General features: G+C 47.1%; 2 protein-coding genes across 6 annotated transcripts in view; both read right to left on the reverse strand.

Annotated features, from left to right (window-relative positions):
• LOC125720550 (FERM and PDZ domain-containing protein 1) overlaps positions 1–15305 on the reverse strand; it is a 28887-nt gene extending 13582 nt beyond the window's left edge. For 4 of the 5 annotated variants that reach the window (XM_048996083.1, XM_048996082.1, XM_048996084.1 and 1 more), the window contains exons 1-5: positions 13444–15305; positions 8008–8103; positions 2561–2661; positions 2197–2360; positions 267–369 (exon numbers count right to left, since the gene is read on the reverse strand). In XM_048996083.1, coding sequence (XP_048852040.1) covers positions 267–369; positions 2197–2360; positions 2561–2661 — 368 coding nt within the window. In that variant the 5' untranslated portion in view covers positions 8008–8103; positions 13444–15305. Of the gene's footprint in view, positions 1–266; positions 370–2196; positions 2361–2560; positions 2666–8007; positions 8104–13443 lie in introns of all 5 variants that reach the window. The other variant, XM_048996081.1, reaches the window with a different exon arrangement.
• Positions 15306–15443: 138 nt separating this feature from the next.
• On the reverse strand, positions 15444–20301 carry polr1e (RNA polymerase I subunit E). The gene is made up of 12 exons (XM_048996137.1): positions 20145–20301; positions 19807–19910; positions 19571–19647; positions 19342–19427; positions 19203–19261; positions 18960–19104; positions 18526–18636; positions 17453–17549; positions 17230–17363; positions 17064–17142; positions 16817–16948; positions 15444–15920 (listed from the first exon to the last, which is right to left on the reverse strand). Exons 1-12 carry the CDS (start codon positions 20215–20217, stop codon positions 15746–15748), a joined length of 1272 nt encoding a protein of 423 aa, XP_048852094.1. The 5' UTR covers positions 20218–20301; the 3' UTR covers positions 15444–15745.
• Positions 20302–21196: the final 895 nt, after the last annotated feature.

Here is a 21196-nt window from a genome sequence, read left to right on the forward strand (position 1 = left end):
ATCACTTACATCAAAAGCACTGGGGTACTTTGCAAACCCTACAGACTATTTACAAGGTAATAAAACTGTTACGTACATGTAAATGCATGTGGCTGCATGCGGAAAAAAATCTCATTCCAGCCAGCTGAGCAAAGCTGGCAACCCTGTCTGGGCGCCACCACTAAGCATCACAGTCAAACCACCACCCAGCAAACAGCACATGTCATGTATTGGACCGAACCAAAAGCAGCAGGCGGGGGGGGGGGGGGGGGGGTGTCACACGGCACCTGAGGATGTCAGCAGCCTGCACTGCAGACAGGTCCTCCGTGGAGATGTCGTTGATCCGCAGCACCTGGTCGCCAGGAACAAGCATCCCCTCTGCTGGTCCCCCTGAGACGCAGAGACAGCCGAGCTCAGAGTGAAGAGGAGCCTCTGTCCCTCTCCCTCACTCACTCACACACACACACATATATGTCAGGTAAACATAGCTTTATGGGGACCGCTCATTCATTCTATAGGAAAGATGCTAATGCTAATGATAACCTTAACAGCTACCCAACCCTAACCATAACCATAAGTAACAAAGCAAAATATAAGAGTCTTAGCCTTTTAAGTTTTCTCACCGCAGTCACAGATTTTTATTAAATTGAGTTTTCCCATATGTGTCCCAATAAGGTAAGGTATACCCGCTCGCTCGCTCTCACACACACACACACACACGGAGGCGACAACTCTCCTATTTATAATCACATGCCAACAAACCAACGGCTTCCGGCAAATTCACGCTGCATACGGAGCATCTCAAAAGCAGAATGCATAGGTGTCAAGTCTCGGTTTATCCAAGACGCTCACCTCTTTTTAATGGTGGTAGCCATCTCATGTAAGATGTGAATCTCACGGGATGCCATGCGTTCAAATCACACAAAATGTCAACGTGAAAATAATATCTGTGGACTCCCCTCTCAAGTCAGAGAGTTTAAGGAGACCCTTGGGTCACTATTCACTCCAGCTACGAATGAGAATGGAATCTAAACCTTGACACTCAAGGTCCAATCACAACAAAAAACAACCTGCCATAATCATTTAAAAAAATATTCATTTAAAAAAACCATAGATGCAAAACTCCGCCCTAAAGCAGTGTGCTTCCAGCCAGTGTTCGGGGAACCGCAGACAGTCCACATTTTCTCTCCATCCCAATGAGTGAAGAACACCGAATACCTGCTGCAAGTGCGTCGGGAGCCTGGAGGGAGTAAAAATGTGGACTCTCTGGGGGTCCCTGAGGATCTAGGTTGAGAAACACTGTCCGAAAACATAAGCCTGGGAACTTTGGACTCCAGGAAAGTCAGCAGAAGGAGATGGGATGCAACCATCTTTGAGCAGAACCCCTGTGAATCATGCTTTACCTCCCTGTAGGGCTCATCAGTCACTGAGCCTCAGGGGTGTTGTCAGTAAAAGGGACCAATCCGGGTCTGAGGATACATGGCCGCTCCTTTGACCACCGTCACAAGGCCCAGGATGACATCATCAGGTAAACACTCTCCAGCGACAGAGAGGAAGCGACGACTAGGACCCACGACAAAGGACCCACATCCATCCTCTGCCAAGAAGGGAACATGACTCCCATGTTCTTTTGGGATCCGGAAAGGGCAGAGGGGCGGAGGAGGCGGCTCAGCGCCGAGCCGCATTTCTAAATTCTATCATAACGGTCGGGTTCCTCCCGAGACCATTCCGGTGCCCTTCCGAGCAGAAACGATCTGGCTCTGCCAGTGCCAGAGACCGTGTCCCAGTGCCAGGATCCCAGCGATACTGGTTTGGATCCACGTCCCTCACATTCGCCTGCCAAAGGAGACTAGTGGGGGACAAACAGATCGGCCGTAGTCCCCCCCCCCTTCGGTTGGGGCAGTGTGTTGTTGTGCCCACCCCTCAACCCTGGCAGCCAGGTTCCTAACGCATGTCATGCCCCTCAGTCCCCATGGACCCCTCCCAAAGTCACACGCATACAGCCCAAACATATGACTGCTTCCTGGATGGGATCTGTCTTGACATGGAGCTGGCAGCGGGAAGGTTTTGAGAAGAAGACCCAAGGCCAACACCCGGCGGAGAAGATCCAGTGTGGGGGATGAAGCCTCCGTTGGTACCACAGGATCGTGGCGGAGAAAGAACAGGTAGAGTCATGAACACGGGTATGGTGGACAGCACTGGAAGGCTGGACGGTACCTGCCGTGACCTCCTGCACCAGCAGTGGCATCTGCGTGGACAGGCTGAATCCATGCGAGCCCAGCGCAGGGTCTCGTGCGACCTGCAGCATCACACGGATGGGGCGGCTCCTCAGGTCCGCGTTGGCGGGATCCCCAGACGCGCCATCGCCCAGAATCCGCTCCCTGGGACGGGCAGGGAGAGCCAAGAAAACCTTTTAGTAGCCAATACGAGTACGACTAAGGATCATGTTTAACACCGAGTCACATACAGATGGCAGACAACGGCATGTCTCCAGAATGCAAGCCGCGGTTCATCACGCGTTCATCCGGACAGTTCCTCGAGGAGAGCCTCCCACGTGCACAGGTGGCCGGGGGTGACTCACCTGCTGCCAGATTCCCGGCTACGCCGGAGCCATCGGCCAACCACCTGCTCCACACGGCTGGTCCTGCGGGACGGAGACCTGCTTCTCTCCGCCGGCTCCATCTAGCTGTGGAAAACGGGGAGGATCCACACACAAGGGTCAGACGTTCTCGGGAAACCACATCCTCAGCCCTGCAACAGGAGAGCCCCCGACTGTGGAGACGAGCGGAGAACAACGGGTGGTCGTTATCTCCATAAAGATGTGTGTTTATCGCGGAAACAAAACTACAACCTCACCTGGAACCAGCCAGCCTTGGATTCTCGCACAGGCCAACCGGTAAAGAGTGGAATAAAGCCCATATACTGTATCATCTGAACCACTTCACCCAAGAATAATTTGTTAAAAGCCTCCAGCACTAACAGGTATCAACGGGCCCCACGTGGTGCTTCATAAAGCCCCGGGCGAATCCTTGCCCAGCGTACAACTGCAAAAATGCAGAGTGATAAGCATAATAATGGATTACATTTATGGAGCGCTGTCCAGTGACCTCTGAGATCAGCCTCCACCAGTGCGCAGCAAGGGTCTGGGGCGAGACACGACGGCCATTTTGGACCAGAACACGGTAACAGACACTTCATCTGGCCAACAGAGTGCACAATGTCGAGATGGGACTCCGATTCCTCTCACAGTGACGTGATTAATGGCTCAGCTTCTTCAAAAGCAGTGAGGGTGACTGAGGACCTCAGTGCACCATTCCAGTTGACAACCTGCACCCTCACGGTGTGTCCTTCACTACATCCGAACACTGGTACTTTATCCTAAGCCAGTAGGAGGAATCATGACCCCTACTGACCGCTTGTGGGAGTTTTAGCTACAAGTTCGGAGAGCAGAACGGAAAATGATTGGTTATTTCTCTGAACCAAATCAGATTGCAGAGAAGGTGGGTCCAAGCAGCTAGAGGAGGTGGGACCAAGACTTCTGATTGAATGCAAGGAAGGTCACATGACCCTGCAGCGACGCCCACAGATTCCCCTTATACAACTGTCAACACAGCCTCAGGGACAGAGATCATTGGAACAGATGATACGGATTGAAATCGCGCTCCTTGTGATTGGGTGAAACACAGAACATACACACCCTGTGTTTGGAGCGAGCCCGGTTTCGTTATCTCATCAGAGGCTCCTGCCAGACTGAGTGGGTGGGGGCCCCAAGCTGGGCGCAGAAACATCCGGCAGGTGTGGAGTGTGACCTGCATTACCACCGGCGTCCTCAGCGGGGCTCACGGGCCGAGCGAGTCGACCGGAAAGATGAGGTCATAAAGCGCTCACATCACACAGAGGGCCAGAACGCTGATGAGAAGCTGTGTGTGACTGGCCATCCTGTCTCAGACAACATGCGTTCATGGACAAGAAACCCACTCATACACACACACACAGATTAAGTATCTTTATCTTTGTGGGGACTCTCCATTCATTTTTATGGGAAACCCCTAATCCCAGCAGTGACAACATTAATCATAAGTAACCAAACGAAGTAGGAGACTTTTGGCATTTTAAGTTTTTTAATTGCATTCACGGATTTTTATAAAATTGAATTTCCCCTTCTGGGTACTGAAACGTCAACCTAAGGTTGTTCTCAGGTTTTTATTTGGTCCCCACTATGTGACATATACGTATCTCACCCCCGCCCCCCGCCGACACGCACACAAAAAGGACCAAGAGTCTCACTACGTAAAGGAATAAAATCTAAGTCGCTTATCTTCTGTGTGCATCTCAGAAGGCCATTTGGTTTCAGGGTGATTGGAAAGCTAAACTAAAAGGAAACTAGCGAAGCATTTTTAAAAGAATCAGTGAATATAGCGTTCCGATGGCAGCCCCCTCCGGATGCACACGCCGGGGATCTAAACTCACGGATAAGGTCCGACCCCCCGACCCCCCCAAGTAAGCAGACCTACTTCTGATCACACCTTAAATAATAGCGCTGATAACACCCATAATCCTTTGGGCGCTATTGTCTTAATATTGGCTATTTATACTTTTTTGTTGTATTTATATATTTTTATACTTGTATTACTTTGTCCAAGGTCCAATGAGCGAGTCTTAGTGTTAGCGCATCATTCCAACGCGTACACCTTCTATATCATAAATAAACTTCATTATAATCAGTGGCCACATTCATAAGATTACAGGACTAAATGTGCTTTGACGGCAGGGTTTTTAATTATGTTTAATAAGGAACAAAAGCCGCTAAATACTCTGTGAAATTGATTCACGCTTCCTGTAATCCCTATAAAAAGCTTCCATTTGCAGACGATAAGAACCCTTTTTTCCCCCCACAGACTCACAAATGCCTGCTGATAAGTACATGTCTAGTTATTACGACATTTCCAGGCGTAGCGAGTTAATTTCAGTTTAAATGAGGAGAGAGCGATCACATATAGTCACTGCGCTCTTTCTCCATTTATAGAGACGCCACTGTTCCCCGTTGAATCTTCCCCTGCTGCTGTTGTGGCCGTAACGAGATTATCAGGGAAGGGGGTGGAATCCGATTTCCCGGCACGTCTGATCGCCCTGCCGTCGGGAAGGGTAGAAGCTGGCAGCGGAGGGCGCACAGAGCCGGGCCCTGGAGCCGCTAATGGAAGAGCCCCATGCCAATAAAGAGCGCTTCGTCCACCCGCTCACACCATGCCTCCTTCTAATTCCCTCTTTCTCTTTTCTTCAGTTAAACTGTCTTCCCTTCAAGGAAAACCCTCCACGTAAGTCCCCGGGCTGCGTTAATGGCGAAAATAAGATTAACGGGAAAAATCACCGGCTGCGCTCCACCGCGGATTTCTGATTTTTTTTTTATGAAAGCCTCTCCAATATATTTCAGGCAGTGACGCCGGCGGGATTATATGACGAAGGAAAACAACCCATTGTCGTCTGGCTGTCATATTAGCGTCAGCAATAACCACGGCTTATCGGCTGATTGGAGTCGGAGCGATGACACTTATTGTCAGCCCCCTCGGGAAAGCCGGCGTGCGACAGTACAGCACAGAAGCACACAACGTGTGGACGAGCAATTACACTCCACAACTTTCTGTTGCTGTTTGTTTTGACGGTATTAAACAAATGCCAATTTCATCATATAGTTTATTCATTGATCTGCTGATTTGTAGCAATGAGGAGCGACTGCGCCAATTTGTCAGATATTTTTGGGATAAAAAGAGGAGTGGGAACCTGAGACTGGGAGTCTGGATCTCCTGGGATATCCTCCAACCCCCACTCACTCTCTCACTGCCTCTCTCGCACTCTCTCTCCATCTCATTCTTCTTCCCTCACACACATTCTCAATTGCTCCTTCAGTCATACGCTCTCTCCGTCTTTCGTACACACACTGACTCACCCATAGTGGTGAGTACATGGGAATATAATGAGATTACACTTCGCTGTCCGTGGCCTACAATGGCCTTAGTGAGTCTGCCCACTGATCCGGATCAGAGCGGTTGTTCTCTGTGTGGCAGCTGGCTGTCTTGAGCCCCTGAAGGTGGGAGGAGAGCCACCAAGGCTGCACAGGTCCTGTCTCAAGCAGGCCTTCATCGACAGTGTCAGGGTCATCCCTGCCTGGCCAGCAGGTGTCGCTGGTCACCCCGTTTCTAGTATGTGACGCCATGTTTATGATCCTCACCTGTGCCTTGTTGTTCCCAGCCCTAGCCCTTGATCGTAACTGGTCCACATCCATTTCTTGTCTTCCTGCATTTCCCTCTACCTTGTTCTCTTTACCTGCTTTGTTTTTGACTGCTTGTGGTCCTTTTGTTTCTTGTTTTAATCGTTTTTTTATAAATTCCTACCCTTGTGAGCCGCAACTTGGACCATCCATCCTTCTTCACGCCCATCAGAAAGAGACAGGAAATCATTAATGTTCATCACAGTTCTCTTAATACTCTGTCTTTTTTATAAGGCAAAATGCAACACAACCGTCACCCCAACGCACAACAGAAATGGGATTTGAACCCACAACCCTGGAGGTGTGAGGTCACCCTGGTCAGATTCCCATTGTCCTCAAACCCTCCTGTATTCTGCACACGCAAGAACCAGCTCAGAGGTAACGATAATGCAACTACTGCATCTTTACAACATCATAAGATGACCGTAAGAAGTTACGACGATGTAATGGGATGCCGGACATCGTTCCTTGAATCGGATGCTGCGGTCTGCTGTAGGATGATCAAGCTGTTAGCTGCGGTGCACTTCGTTCGATGAAGAGTCTCCTCAGTGTAAGAGCACCAGCTGTAATTAGGCAATTTAGGCGAAGTGATGCTGTGGGTCTCTCGACATTATCTCACTGCTTCCTGATGCGAGACCCAATCATTAGAAATCCATTTGCAGGTCTTTGGATCGGGGAGAAGCAGACGATGCCCCGAACTCCCGCAGCGGTTGTCAGTCTAGGTTATAACTTGGTCGGATCAAATCACAAATGCTAATTTAAGTTGGGACGAATCATTAGATTAAACACATTTTACCTTAAGGAGTACCTTTGGTTTTTTTTCTCTCGTTTTTCACAAAGCTAATTCATTATTCAGTTCAATTCAATTTTATTTGTATAGCACAACGTTACATTGTCTCAAAGCGCTTTACATGATCCCTGCCCAAAGCCCCCAGACAGCAAGCCAGAGGCGACAGGGGCAAAGAAAAACTCCCAGGAAGGAAGAAACCTTGGGAGGGACCAGACTCAAAGGAGGAGCCCATCCTCCAGGGGCCGGCAGTCACAGTTTATAAAGTCCGGGTAAAAATACCATTTAATAATTTTTTTTTTCGTAAATTAATTTCATTAATACTTTATCATCTTTTTTTCCAAGATTCTGTTTGTGTTCTGTGTACTTATTAATCTGTACGTGCCGTTTACTTTTGAAGAGCGTACTGTCTTTGCACCTTGTTTGTTTGGCAGTGAATGCTTGTCGGTACTCTATGTACTTACAGCTGTAAGCACAAGAATTTCCCTCTGGGATCAATAAAGTGCATCTAATTTAAATCTAATTTACTGATATACAAGCATCTGATAACAAAATGAAAAACAGAGGAGATCTATGGTAACACTGCTGACTGGGTTTAATAACAAAAGTCCCAGAAGTCACTAAAATCTCCGCATTGTTTGCAATCTTTGAGATGAAGGAAATTTAATAGATTGTTAATGGTCCGAAGTAAAAAACAGAGGGTCAGTGGTCATGTTTATACCCTTGGAGTACAGCACCCCCCAGGGGACGTGGCTTGAAAATACAAAACAACAACATTTGCATTCCCTCACAAAACCTAATTGCGAGGGAACGCAAAACCGTTTAAAAATGTCTTCTAGAAGAAACATCTCGTCCAATATTTGGAATGAATAGCATTACACAGGATAACGAAGCTGGAAAAGCCAAACGCATAAACACTAGACCACCAGATGCTGAAATCCCTTAAATGGCAACCAACTGACAAGCATTTACTCACCTCAATGCAGGCTTCTGGTTCAGGACGCCCAAACCGCTCAGTGATGACATGGCGAATAAAGATGTCAGGTCTTCATTTTCAACCAATCACAACAGCCTGAAAGATGAGAGAGCGTCTGTGACCTCTAACCTTTCACCACAGTGTCTATATCAATATCAGTGCCAACAAGAGTATCACAGGTTTCCTGTATTGATTAGGCCTGAGCAACATAACTTATGGAAGACGTCACATAAAAAAGGGACCAGCGACTGCCTCTTTTAGCTTCCCTTTGCCCATACGTGTCCACTTGAGCATAATTTTACATTCCCTGAAGGGGTTATAGACAGTTAAACACTATTAAAATTTGTCATCTCAGACTGAATGAATGCAGAGATCGAAATCTCGGTCATGACTAGAGAGAGGCAGGCAGAGGAAACTGCCCACGTGAGATAGATCCGGGCCCTGCTGTGGTCTAGTCTGGTCAGGCCTGGCCGCCCCCCCCCCCCCCCCACAACAATCTGGACGCAACAAAAACAACAAACGACAACAGAGCCCAGATGCGTGATGAGGCTCAGCTGGCGTGTGAGGGTTCCATCCCTCTTTGATGAAAGCTTTGTTTTAGGACAGTTTTCATTCAAAAAGGGGAACATGAAAGAGCAGTCCTCTCGCTCCAATGAAAGGCAGAGCCGTAACGGGGATGCGGACCTAGCGGAGTAAAAAAGCACTCAGTCAGAGCAGCGGGCTAAGCCATGAATATTTAATACCACACCTTCAAAGATAGGAGGAGGAAGCACTTGGGTTACCTCTGCACTCTGTATTCCCAACAGGGAATCATGGGACGGGACAAGCCACAGCGGCTTTCCAGATCCCTTACCTTTCCTCTCCGGTGGAGGACTTTTATTGTGAAGTTTATCACAGGAGTAAAAATGTATTGTGGTCTCAAACCACAATTCATTACTATTGTCCTGCTATCCCAGCATCCTCCATTCATATTCGGAGATGAACGCAAATCGTCCTGCGGCAATAAGACGCTGATGCACTGTAGCGTCTCGTTAATTTATGACTAACTTGCTGACTTTCTCGTTCCCGGCTCGTGGATCTAGACAAGCTTAACGTTATTGTTTAGTTAGGTGGAAGGCAGACGACTAGTGCTCCAGTTGAATTGCTGGTCGACACACTCGTGTCTATGACGGGCCGAGGTGATCTCGAGGCCCGTGGGAGCTATGGTTGAACTGAGAAAGAGCTTTCTAGGCATTGGTGGTATGCAGGATTCACCCCTACCCTGCCACCCCCACACACACACACACACACACACACACACACACACACACACACAGAGCCCAGACACCATGGCAGCTAATGCAGGCTGGATGGACCCTCAGAGATCAGGCTCCATCAATAATACATTCAGCTAATGCAGCTACGCCTCACACAACTTCCGAATATGGCACTCGCAACATGGAAATGGCAATGGGGGACAGAAAGAGGAAGAGGAGGAGGAGGAAGGAGAGAGAGTGAGGAGAGCCATGTGTAAAAAAAAGGCGAAAGATATCACTTTGGGAGCTAGAGGAGAGTATGTGGAAAAAGAGAGGTGCATTGTGGGAAAAAGCGACCTGGCAGGACACTGAGAGGACAGGGATAATAATAGTGGCAGAAAGTTGATCAATGCCAGCCTTGCTGGTGAACAAACAGTAACCTTGCTGCTGCTCAACACTACAGCCATGCAAACGAGCTGTTTTGGAGTGGCCACCGTGGATGGCGTGTTGTGCACAGACAGTCAAGCTCACTTACAGCTGAAATTGATGGGCTTAGAAAACTCATCATCTGTCTCATTGTAAATAAAATAAACACCAGCTTCAACTTCTTAGCTTAGTCTTCAGCCCTTGTTGCCGCTGGAGGAGTTAAAATGGAGGGTGGGGTCCCTACATTGACTGTGGAGCAGGAGTTGCACCAAACAATCCAATTAGCAGATCCGTTTACATCAGAGCCCCCTCCTGTAGTTCAGGAAACGGTCGGCGTCTAACAACACGGGAAGCAGGAGCCAGGCCTCGTTAACCTTAGGGCTGTCATGACGCATTCTGCTGCCAAGGGTGGAAACCCATCTGATCGCATAAAGCGAAGATCGCTCTTTCCCCGGACCCCAGAGCAGAGAGCAGAGCTATACACACCTTCTGTTCTTCTTAATCTCACCCAGGTTCCAGATTGGGTCTATTATGTTGCTCCTGCTGTGAGCACAATCAGATCTGCTCAGTTCAGTGGAGATGCCATCGCCTTGAGTGTAATGCAGGCCGAAACTGATCACCCCTCTCACCCGAACAAGCAGTTATGGAGAGTGATATTTTAAGTACCTCACTGAAGCGACACCGAACGACTCAAGTCCCCTTAATGGGCCACTGAAGCAATGCAAGAAGAGCTTGTGTGCTTTTATAGCTCAACAAGCATACCACTGCGCTAACACTACAAAGGTTGTGGGTTCAAATCCATGTGGGTACAAACATACTGCAAGTCGCTTTGGCTGAAAGTACCATGTAAATGTTGTGTGAGCAGGACAGGGTCACGGTTCATCTTGGGAGGGAGAGTCAGATGACTGCATTTATAGGGGCTAATTTGGTCCACCTGCTCCTCATTCCCCGTGGGCATATAAACTGGCACTTTGTGGTGTTTTTGCTTGCAGTAATGTGAACTGGAGCGTCGCTGTCCTGCTGAGATGTCCTGCATGAGGAGAAGCCTCATCACTATCATCACTAGCATCACTATCTGAGACCCGTATGGGAAAGCTGAACAGAAGTGGTCCGAGAACCAGAGGATTGTTACTTTCGTTAAAAAAAAGACTTTCTTCCCTCACTGTTGTTTTCTTCTGGATTTTGTAAGATTTCATTACTCTTCGTTATCTCTGCCCTTTTTATGTTAAATACTAATACTTCCACGCCTGTTGTGTCTTATGAAATGCCAGAACTTTACAGTAATTCTGCTGACGTCTGACATTTTTCCTCCCTCCCACCTGTACCAGGTATTCGGTGTTCTTGATTGGCTGGGAGCTGTAAGGGAATAAAAAAGTGGTCCGTCTGGGAAACACTGGTGTAGACATCGGCTGTGTCCCAAATCGGGGACTGTATCCTTCCAAGTTTGCATTTGAAGACTGCATCTGTCGCAGCGGCACGACTAGGCGGTCCCATTTCGAAGGCTCCCCCAAATGTGGCCTAGAAGAATCCACCTAATGGATCCTTCACCACATGACCTATCCCAGGATTCATTGCACGGATTTCTAGAAGGATGCAGCTTACAAAGGCGGGCTCTGAATTCAGGCGTCATGTCCTTCGAAGCATGTGGACCACGTAGTCTTTGTCGGCGGTGTCTTTCTAAGGTCTGTGCAATGAATCTTGGGATACGTAGGCCTGTGAGGAGCCCATTCGGTGGGTGCTTCACAACTCGGCAAAATGACACAATCCTAGACTACATCTGAGGGAGCCTTTGGAGCGGGACAGCCCCGTCGCACCACTGTGACGTCTTTGAATGCAGCCTCTGAAGGATGGCAGCCCTTGAACTCGGACACAGCCAAAGGCTACACAGACTGCATGCAGCCCCCGAACTGGGACATGGCTAACGTGTCTGCAAGGTGCTGGACCTGCTATGACCAACAGGAAAAGTTGTGCAACATTTAAAATTGCTTAGATCACACACATCAGCCATCCTAATGCTTAGACAAGCAGTGACTGAACCTCTTACCCCTGCCTGTCTGCTGTGTGTTGTATGATTGGATGTTTGGAGGACCAGGCTATTTGGTATGCTTGTGGGAGTTTAATGTATACAAAAAAAGGTCTGAGGCGGGACCAAGCCATCTGATTGGTTGGTCCCTCCTCCTCTACGTGCTGGGACCCACCTCCTCTCCAATCTGATTGGTTATCTCTATGAACCAATCATTATTCGTTCTACCCTCAGAAGATTTTTGTGTACCACAAACTCGTATTAGCGTTCGGTATTAGCAGGCAGGTGTGCCTAAAAACTGGCCACTGAGTGTAAAGCAACAAGCTTGAATTACCTTTTAAATAAAGAAGCGATTGTTTGTGGAGGCTCATCATAACACCACATCGTATAAGAAGTTCTGGGAATTGATGTTCATGATTTGAATACTTCTTGCTTATTTATAAAGTCAAGTATTTCGGTCCAGAACATAAACTCTTTTTGAAATCTTGAGTCTTGACCTAACTTCCGAAACCTCTTTGTTACTTGCTCCTTAGCTAACGCACCTTTACAAACACATAAATGTACAGCCATTACTGTTTATTTATAAGGCACAATGGGAGAACGTTAAGTGTGTAAGCAGGATAGTGACTATGGGGAAGGATAGTCTTAGGTCCCCAGAAAGGCCATGAACACTGTGCTTAACTGGAAATGCTGCTTGACAATCGCATGAATGTGTACAGACACACGCAGGCCATGACACATTGTAGAGCACAGAAATCTACCCATTGATGAACACTAAAGGGAAAAGGTTTTAGCGTTGCGGAGCGGTTGAAACTGGTATCCCATTCCAGCCACCATTAATGTAATCCAGTGCTGATGTCTCCAGAGATGAGCATTTGGAAAATGCCTGCTAAAAGCCCACAGTCCAGATGAACAGCGTTGCTTCCCTAGAGCCGCGAGGCATCTGTTCTCCATTCCAGTGAGCATTCAGTGGGAATCTAACAGAGATCAGAGCGTCCCAAGCCAATACACCCAGCCCCTAGAAATGAGTGGGTCAGTCCAGCCGCTTGCGCGTTGATCCATCAGTATCGTGTAACAATGTCTCTCTACGCTGTCATAAGTAAATAATGATAACTGCATGTGTTTCGTAGCATTTCAACTAATGCATGGAAGATTCCACAAAAATGACCCCCGAAAAACCACGTGACACGAGGTGAGCTCAGGGAAGCTATTTGTTTAGGGGGGAAAGTGCAAAGTAAGTAGCGAATTACATAAAATAAATAAATACAGAGATTAGTTTAAATACGCACTATTATTGTATTATTGGCTGAGTAACGTGCTCTCTGTGTTTTCGCGAAATTTAAATATAACATTTATTTTTGGTAATGGTTTTTCTTTTTACCAAGTTTGTACCTTGGGTCAGATCGACTGTTATCATACGTCATTAACCAACATTTGTCCCCTTCAATTACCGCCAGGCATTATGTTACCAAAAGCTATATGGATATTGTCAGAATAAACTAAGAAATGATGGCAAGTCATCGGCATTATGATTCATGCTTAATACTTTTGTTCCACAGCAACTTGTCTTCAAAATAAACCAACGCAGTCTACATGCAATATCCAGACAAGTTAGCGTCAGCGAAATCTGGTGCGGGTGTTACACCTTAACCTGGATATTAAATGAAATCCTACCATTCCACCTGCCGTTTTAGTAACCCTTCTGGGCGACATCAAGGAAGGAGAGTAAAGAAAAAACGTGAAACGACTCACCTCTGACGCCGAAAGTCCCAGATCGAGGTTGTGCAGCCGGAGAGATGATGGGTGGATGCGAGTGAAGCGCCGGTCCGAAATGATGCGTGTGGAGGGTGCAGTAGGACGTGCAACTACGAGTCCCTCTAATCTGCTTTCAGCTTAACATCTCTGCCTCATCCCCCCACCCCCCCGATGCTCACCTATCGGACTGTACACTTACCTACCGATCAAAGGGAATTCACGTTTAACATTGCTGTGCCAACATCTCAGTGGTAATTGATAAAAATACGTAAAGCTAGATTAAATTGCTTCCAACGCTGTGTGAAGATAAATGGAAGTGTCGCCACCTGTTGACGAACTTGTGTTACAAGTCGATTTTTCTTTTTTTTGTTTTTTTTTTTACGATGGACTGACTACTCGATTTAGCAGCGATTTTTGGTGGGAACACCAGAGGCCATTGAAGACGTAAACCGATGAAAAAAAACACTTAAGTCATAATCATGTTAGTTTTTGGAATATTCATTAGACGTGAATAACATCGCCGGCCGACACTCATCAGAACATGACTCGTGTATTAATGTAATATTTTTGCTTTTTTTTGATCCGCTTGCTTTTCTTCAACAAACCATATATGATTCCGCTTTGTATAAGTGTATTAACTCGTAGTGATTAAAGTCATTCAGACTTGTACCGAATGTCTGACCACCATGATTCTGTCCCTTGACTGTGTAATTAACGTGTCAGTAACATGCGGCAGGGAGACACCTGGTGGACAGACGGATGAATTGCAGGCTGTCTTTTAACATGGGCCTGTAGTGGTCGTATGAACAGGAATACTTCGCAGAATAAGGTACTGTGATCCTCTGGATTTTGTAAGACATTCTATTGCTCACCGCAGAGTTGTACTGTATGGAGTTTCCTTGGCATTTGAAAGAGAATCCTAACTCACGATGCCTTGAGAATCACTAACCAAAATCCCAGGCCTCCTTTTACACCCCTAGCGGCTGGTAAGATGGACACACGGCCTCACCTGTGCGGATGTACGTCCTGGAGGGCCCTAGGCCACACCTCCAACCTCAGGTCTGACAGGCCACTCCCCTAGCGGGCTCTGGGTCCCGCTGCAGTGTCACCATAGCAACCAGGATCAGCGTCAGAGTGGACGCAGCAGCATCTTCTGCTCCATACTCTGATTTGTGACACGGGTCTCAAGCAGGCTCTCCTGCTTCTGAGCCTGACGAGAGAACTGGAAAGGGCCAGCCGCCTGATGTACAGCATCGTCATGGCAACAAAGGCTCTTCCAATGTAACGCGCATGACGCGTTTCAGGGGCACGTGATCGACTTTGTGCGATAAGTCTAACATCAGTCGGTATCTGACAGTCAAACTGCGGATTATCATCCTCGTCAGGAAAATAGGTATAGGTACACAAAACGCAAGGTATTGGAAGTACACGATGTGGCTTTCAGTTCAGCATCGCAGCCCGTGTCTCATGCAGAAATAAGTTATTTTTATATCCTCCTACGGTATGCAAAGTTAGGCTATCAGTGTATGTAAATGCGGGACATAACGGTGGTACGTCTAGAGCTTACCATCGCCGCCCCCTCCCCCATGACAAGTTCTTAGCCACAGGTACAAGGAGAACATAATACTGGTATTCAGTGGTTATTCAGTGCTACATAGCCCCCCCTGACGCGTTTTTAAATCATGATTAAATCTGGGCTGGCAATCGGTTTTCACAGAGACTAAAAAACAGTGATTAGCACCACTGATCAGCACTGCGAGCCCCCAGAATATTAACGCCAAGGATCGTAAAGCAGAGTGTCCATATATCGGCTTTTTTTTTTTTCATGCTTTTGCGGTTTTCTTTTTGCTAAAAAAAAAATAAAAAATTTTAGGTGCCCTGCTTGGTGTTGTGTGTGGGAGGGTGTTGGGCAACTCGATATTATCTCAATATTTTAAAATTAAAACAGCCTCTCACATTTTTTCCCCCAGCCACAACACACGTATATTTCTAAATCATTATGTTGAAACTGCCATGAAGTTTGTTCTCAGATTTTGGAAACTTCTTTACTCAGTCCAAAGTATCTTCCTCAAAAAAACCTTTAGTACAATTTCATCCAGTAAAATGTAAATCCGAAGACTGATGTAAATTATGCTTGGAATACAGTGGCAACAGTCGTTATCATACATAATACATAACGCAGGAACAGAAACAGGAAGTCCTAACAGCGCAGGGTGTCATGTGACGCGACATGCTTCCCGTTCTCTCCATCGTCACATGCCACGCCTGGTTTGTTGGCCCGAGGGCCCAGCCGAAGCCCTCAGCTCATCTTCTTGCGCTTGTGCCGTCGTCTGGATTGGTCGTATTTCACCAGAGGAAGTTCCAGGGTGGCCAGCCGGTGCTCCTCCTCCAGCCCGGGTATGTCCAGCACGTCACCCACCCCAGGGTAACGCCTGCTCAGCCTCAGCCCCATGGACTTGGCCACCTCCACCATCCTATAAGATCAAGCACGGGCAGCTGAGAGGCAGTGACGCGCTCACCTGTAAGGGTATCTAGACGTGCACTGGTACCACATTACATTTACAGCACCTGGCAGATGCCCTTAGCCAGAGCGACCTGCATAAGTGCATAGAAGACTAAGTGAATGTATTCTGATACTGGTCAATACAATTTTTAAATAAAAATATAATCCTAGAATTGGTAATCCAAGTACTTTCAGAAGAGGCAGGTTTTAAGTAGTCGATTACTCAGCTGTTTGGACATCTAGGGGGAAGTTCATTGCACCACTTAGTTGCCAAAACAGAGATGGATGTCACTGTCATTGTCATACTGTAATTGCACAATACAGGACCCCCCCCCCCCCCAAGCATTTTCTCAAGGAAAAAGGGGGCTGAATGAGGCCAGGTTCGGTCAATCCAGATGCTTGCATGCTGATCCATTGGTATCGTTCAACAAGGTCCCGCTATGCCATCTGAAGTAAGTTAAGCGAATATGTTTTGTGGCTTTTCAACTCGTTCAAGGAACGAGGAACATCAAGGGTTAGGGTTTCTAGGATTGTGTTTTTTTTAATGTGGGGCGTATATTTCACAGAGGGGCAAACCTTATCGTTCACCAATGATCTGCTTCGAATCAGCGAGTGATGTCAGAAGCAGCACCTGGTGGGCCAATCAGCTGCGGCCCCTGTACACACCTCCCATCCTCACCCTCCTACACCTCACACCACCCCTCTCACCAGCTCCAGTGCCCAGATTGTAGGCCACTAGGCACCAGCCACTGTACCCTCAGCAAGGGCCCCAGATTCACGGACCCCCGATACGGGGAAAGACAGCAGGCAATCACACGGAGGCTGGTAAGGTCGACCCAATCTCCAGGCCCCCCGCTCTTTCCTTACTTGGTGTCCGTCAGGCCCAAGTCGCGCTGCAGCAGCGTCAGATCCGCCGTCCACTGGCCCACGTGGAGCAGCAGAGCCAGGCAGTGGGCGGCCAGCTTCACCCGCATCGACGTCGGCACCATGCTCTGGAGCCTATCGGGCAGAAAGGTGCTTCCTCACAAGCCTGTCCTCAGAGATTCGGCAAACGGAGCAGCGACGGAGCCCAGCGCAGAGAGGCAGAGCCGAGCAAGTCTGAAGACGGACTCACCGGCCGCTATTAAACACCTCGATGGTGAAGGTCCTCATTATTTTATTGTGCACCACACGGGGGCAGCCTTCCCCAAAAGCTGTGGGGGTACAGAATCGCAGATTACAAAAAAAAAGAATTCAGATACGTGACACTGAGCGTGACGAGTGCAGTCCCCAATATTCACCTTTACGGTTGATGTTCCTCTTCTGGTGGGACAGTTTGATGAGCTGGCCGAGGTACCAGGCGCAGCGAGCTTGGCATTCCCGCGCCTCTGCGTTCATGGGGAGGGTCTGCAGCAGCAGGAGTACCGTCTTGGGGCTACGAACACGACAGAAGCCATCATTGGCCCGCAAAGGAGTCACGGCGCAAGCACCACACACCGAGACGGATGGCTCCACGCAGCCCACCTGCCCTCCTGCTCCATCTTCTGCAGCTCCTCCGTGGAGAGATCCGCCAGCTTACAGCCGGCTTCCTCCAGGGCAGCGTACTCCACTGGGGATAGGACTGGCACGCAGATAAGGAGGGCTGACTGACTTCTAAGTGGTGCGAAGGATGCAGGATACGCAACCTTTGTCCTTAACTGTGTCTGTGTGACTCGGCAAAAACTAAAACGCCGATTAACCTTCACCTATCAGCAGCTTAAGTGCCAGACGCAGCTGGAGTTGGTAAACAGAAATAACTGAAGATAAACAGGCTCGTAGGGTATGATGATATTATCGGTAATTGATGATATTAGACAAGCAACTCAGTGTTAGTATCTGATAGTGACTAAACGGCGATTATCGCCTTTGTCAGGGATGCAGGTCCAGGTGACACACAAATCAAGATAACAGGATTCATGATGATTCGGCTTTCAATTCAGCCTCCTAACCAACATTCTTAATGTGGTTTCTAAAAAATGTTTTTGCCTTCTTGTATGATATGTAAAAGCTGTCTATCACGGTATATAAACATCAGTCATGATGGTGATACACGGCTAGACCCCCCCATCTACTTCCTTCATTCCCACAGGTATGCAGAGAGCATAATACCTTGTAGGGTGGTTCGTGGCGTAATAAGTTTGTAAGCCACTGCTTTAGATGGGTTCAGACATGCCTCTTAACGCCAGCGGTTTTAGCAGATTATCAGTATGCTTTTTCTCTCGTGCTTTCACATTTTTCTTTTGGCTATAAAAAGTTTTAAGTATGTGTGCACTTTGTGTGTATGTCTGTACGTATGGGTGTTGCTGGACAGCTCAGTATTTTGCATCCCAATATTTTTAAAGTCAAATATCACAGCTAATTTTCTTTAGTTATCACCCACCCCCAATAAGAAGAGGGGAGTAAAACGGGGAAAAAAGAGCCTGTTTGTTGAGTATTATGCTCAGGTAGTGACTGGGGGGGGGGGGGAACAAACACCACACTCCCCCACCCACCCCACCAGAATTGACACCGAACCACACAGACATACACATGAAGGGACAGATGCGTAGGAAGGATACGCTCATCGAAGGGATAAACGTCTTCAGGCCGGGAAGCGTCGGCGTAGCAGGGTGGGAGGTGGTGCATGACGTCATTCTGTGCCTGTGATTGGGCCACGTCCTGCTCCAGGGCTGGGGGAGCACAATACCACACAGTGTACCGGTGCCATGGAACCCAGAGGCATTTGGGTACATTCCTTGATATGGCACTTCAGGTTATACAAGTGGCAATGGGAGTCACATGGAATGAGCAGCAACGGAGAGTTCATCCAGAAAGCAAAAATCCACACCAAGATTTTGTTTCAACCAACCAGCTGAGTACTCTGTGACTGAGACTCTTTATACTCAACTGGCTGGATTTTTACTTTCAGCATCTGAACTATCCGCTTCTGGGAATAAGAGGCAGGCTGAGAGTGTGTGTATCTGACCACTGTGTATGTGTGCATGCCAGCTACCTTCCACGCCCCTCTGCTCGATGATGCCGTCAGCTGCTTTGGCCACCGCGTTGTGCAGAGCCTCACTGCCCACTAGGTTCAGCCTCCTGGAGTTCAGGGCCCGTTTCTGCTTGTTGGTACCAAAGGCCTCAATCAGAGAGTCCACCTGCAAGAACAGATGAGATGTAAGGGCCAATGGGTGAAAGGGACACCGGCCAATCTGCAACCAAAACACAGGTGAACAAAATAACGAGTGACAAGCACCTTCTCCCGGTAAGACGTGGCTATGCTTTTTGAAGTCTTGTCCTCAGGGATATATTCCCCTATAACAAACAGAAAACAGATCATGACACTTACAGTAGATGTGAAAACCAAACGGTCTTATGTGGTTCAGCTTAAATACCTGGAATTATAGGGTGCATATTGAAAAGCTGAGCATTATGCACTTCCATGCGCTTGGTTTTCCTGTCAAGGACGCCTACGTAATACCTGCGGATACAACAACCGACGTATTTTACACATGGAATTTGCAAAGTCAGCAATATTACACCTTTTTCGCTCAAAAAACTATTGCGATACCATGGTATGACAGAACACTTTTGTTTAAAGCGCATAAACGTTTAAGAACGTACTTGCAAAGGGTGTTACATTTCAACGACTCGGGTCCGAAGTTATTCGCAACGTAAGAAAGCCTCTCCGTCTCAGCCACCTGCAGAAAGGTAACACAAAAAAAACACTGAAAAACAACGTTTATCACAGATGGACATAAATATATCTGGACTCGTATTTGTACAAATGGCAAATAAATGCTTATTATTATATTACAAAGCACAAAACTGGCGCGGGCATGTAAATCACGTCAACCTACAACAATGCGCCTGCTCTTTTTCCTGGGGTTATTTACGTCGATATTCCTGTATAGGCTGAAGTCCACGTGGTCTGTGTTTTTCAAATTGCCGTTGGAAAACTGAACTAGGAAAAAGACACTTGCGTCAAAATGAAACGCCATATGAAATATTAAGCAACAATATGACAAAAGATGCAAACGCTTGCCGAGTATAGTGCAAATCTATGCAGAAATACCCACGAGGGCACCCGAATAAGATTCTACATATGTTAATTACGAAAGACGGTTAAAACACATAAATGTGAAACACACTTTCCAGTCTACAAATTGCAAAAAATTATAAAAGAAACTGTAATTACCAACTACGGCACTTTCACAGGCCGCCTTTTTCCTATCCTGGTCGCAGGACTTCCAAACACAAGACGCGGCCATTGCGCTGCCGTAACACTGTCAAAATCCGGGCCGCAAACTGATATGACGTCAGCCGTGAACGAGGCCACTCGCCATAAAACAAGAGAGTACATCGCGGCATTAGGTAGTCGCTATACATTTTACAGCGCCACACCGAGGAAATATATGTTACTGCACAATTTAATTACCAGATAAATTCATAATCGCCATGACTAAGTTTCGCTGTCGTACTTTAGTTAGTTTCGGATTTCACGCCTGTGGCGGCTAGCGACTCACTTTAAATTTAGCACGTTTGGATTTAATGCCCCCACGACTCGGGGACATTATTGTGTGATTACATTATTAAAACTTATTATAGTTTTCATTTAGACTGTTTTAATATTCACTGCGACCCTCAATAAGAAAAATCACGTGGAAGTGTGTGCAAATCATATGTCTATTTAAAGCGAATCGTATAGATTAACTTTTATATTTTATTTGCATATGGCTATAGCTCGGTTCATTCTAGTACTCGACTACTCGCCAAATACTCGAACCTGTAGCCCACCACAGATTGCACTTCGCAGACATGATTCAGGGTTTTCCGCTCCGCATCCTTCGGACACTCCACGGCATTAGCCGTGTGCCTTTTCCTCAATGGCTCGCCTACGCTGAAATAATCAAGTAATACGATGAAGTGGAAAATATAGTAACTTCGCGGTTTCTGTTATCAGTGTGCACGGAGAGTCTTAGTATAAACTTCAGTAATATATGTACAATAGCTTTAAATATATATACACACACGCGCATATATGTATAAATACATTTCATTTATATAGCGGTTTACATGAACTGAAAGACGCTTACAGAGAAAGTACACAAATAACACAACGCTATTCATTGGGAAGGTTAAATACTTTAGCAAAAAGAAAAGTATATATATATATATATATATATATATATATATATATATATATATATATATATATATATATATGTGTGTGTGTGTGTGTGTGTGTAA

The sequence above is a fragment of the Brienomyrus brachyistius genome, chromosome 25 (assembly GCF_023856365.1).
Source record: "Brienomyrus brachyistius isolate T26 chromosome 25, BBRACH_0.4, whole genome shotgun sequence".
NCBI lineage: Eukaryota > Metazoa > Chordata > Actinopteri > Osteoglossiformes > Mormyridae > Brienomyrus > Brienomyrus brachyistius.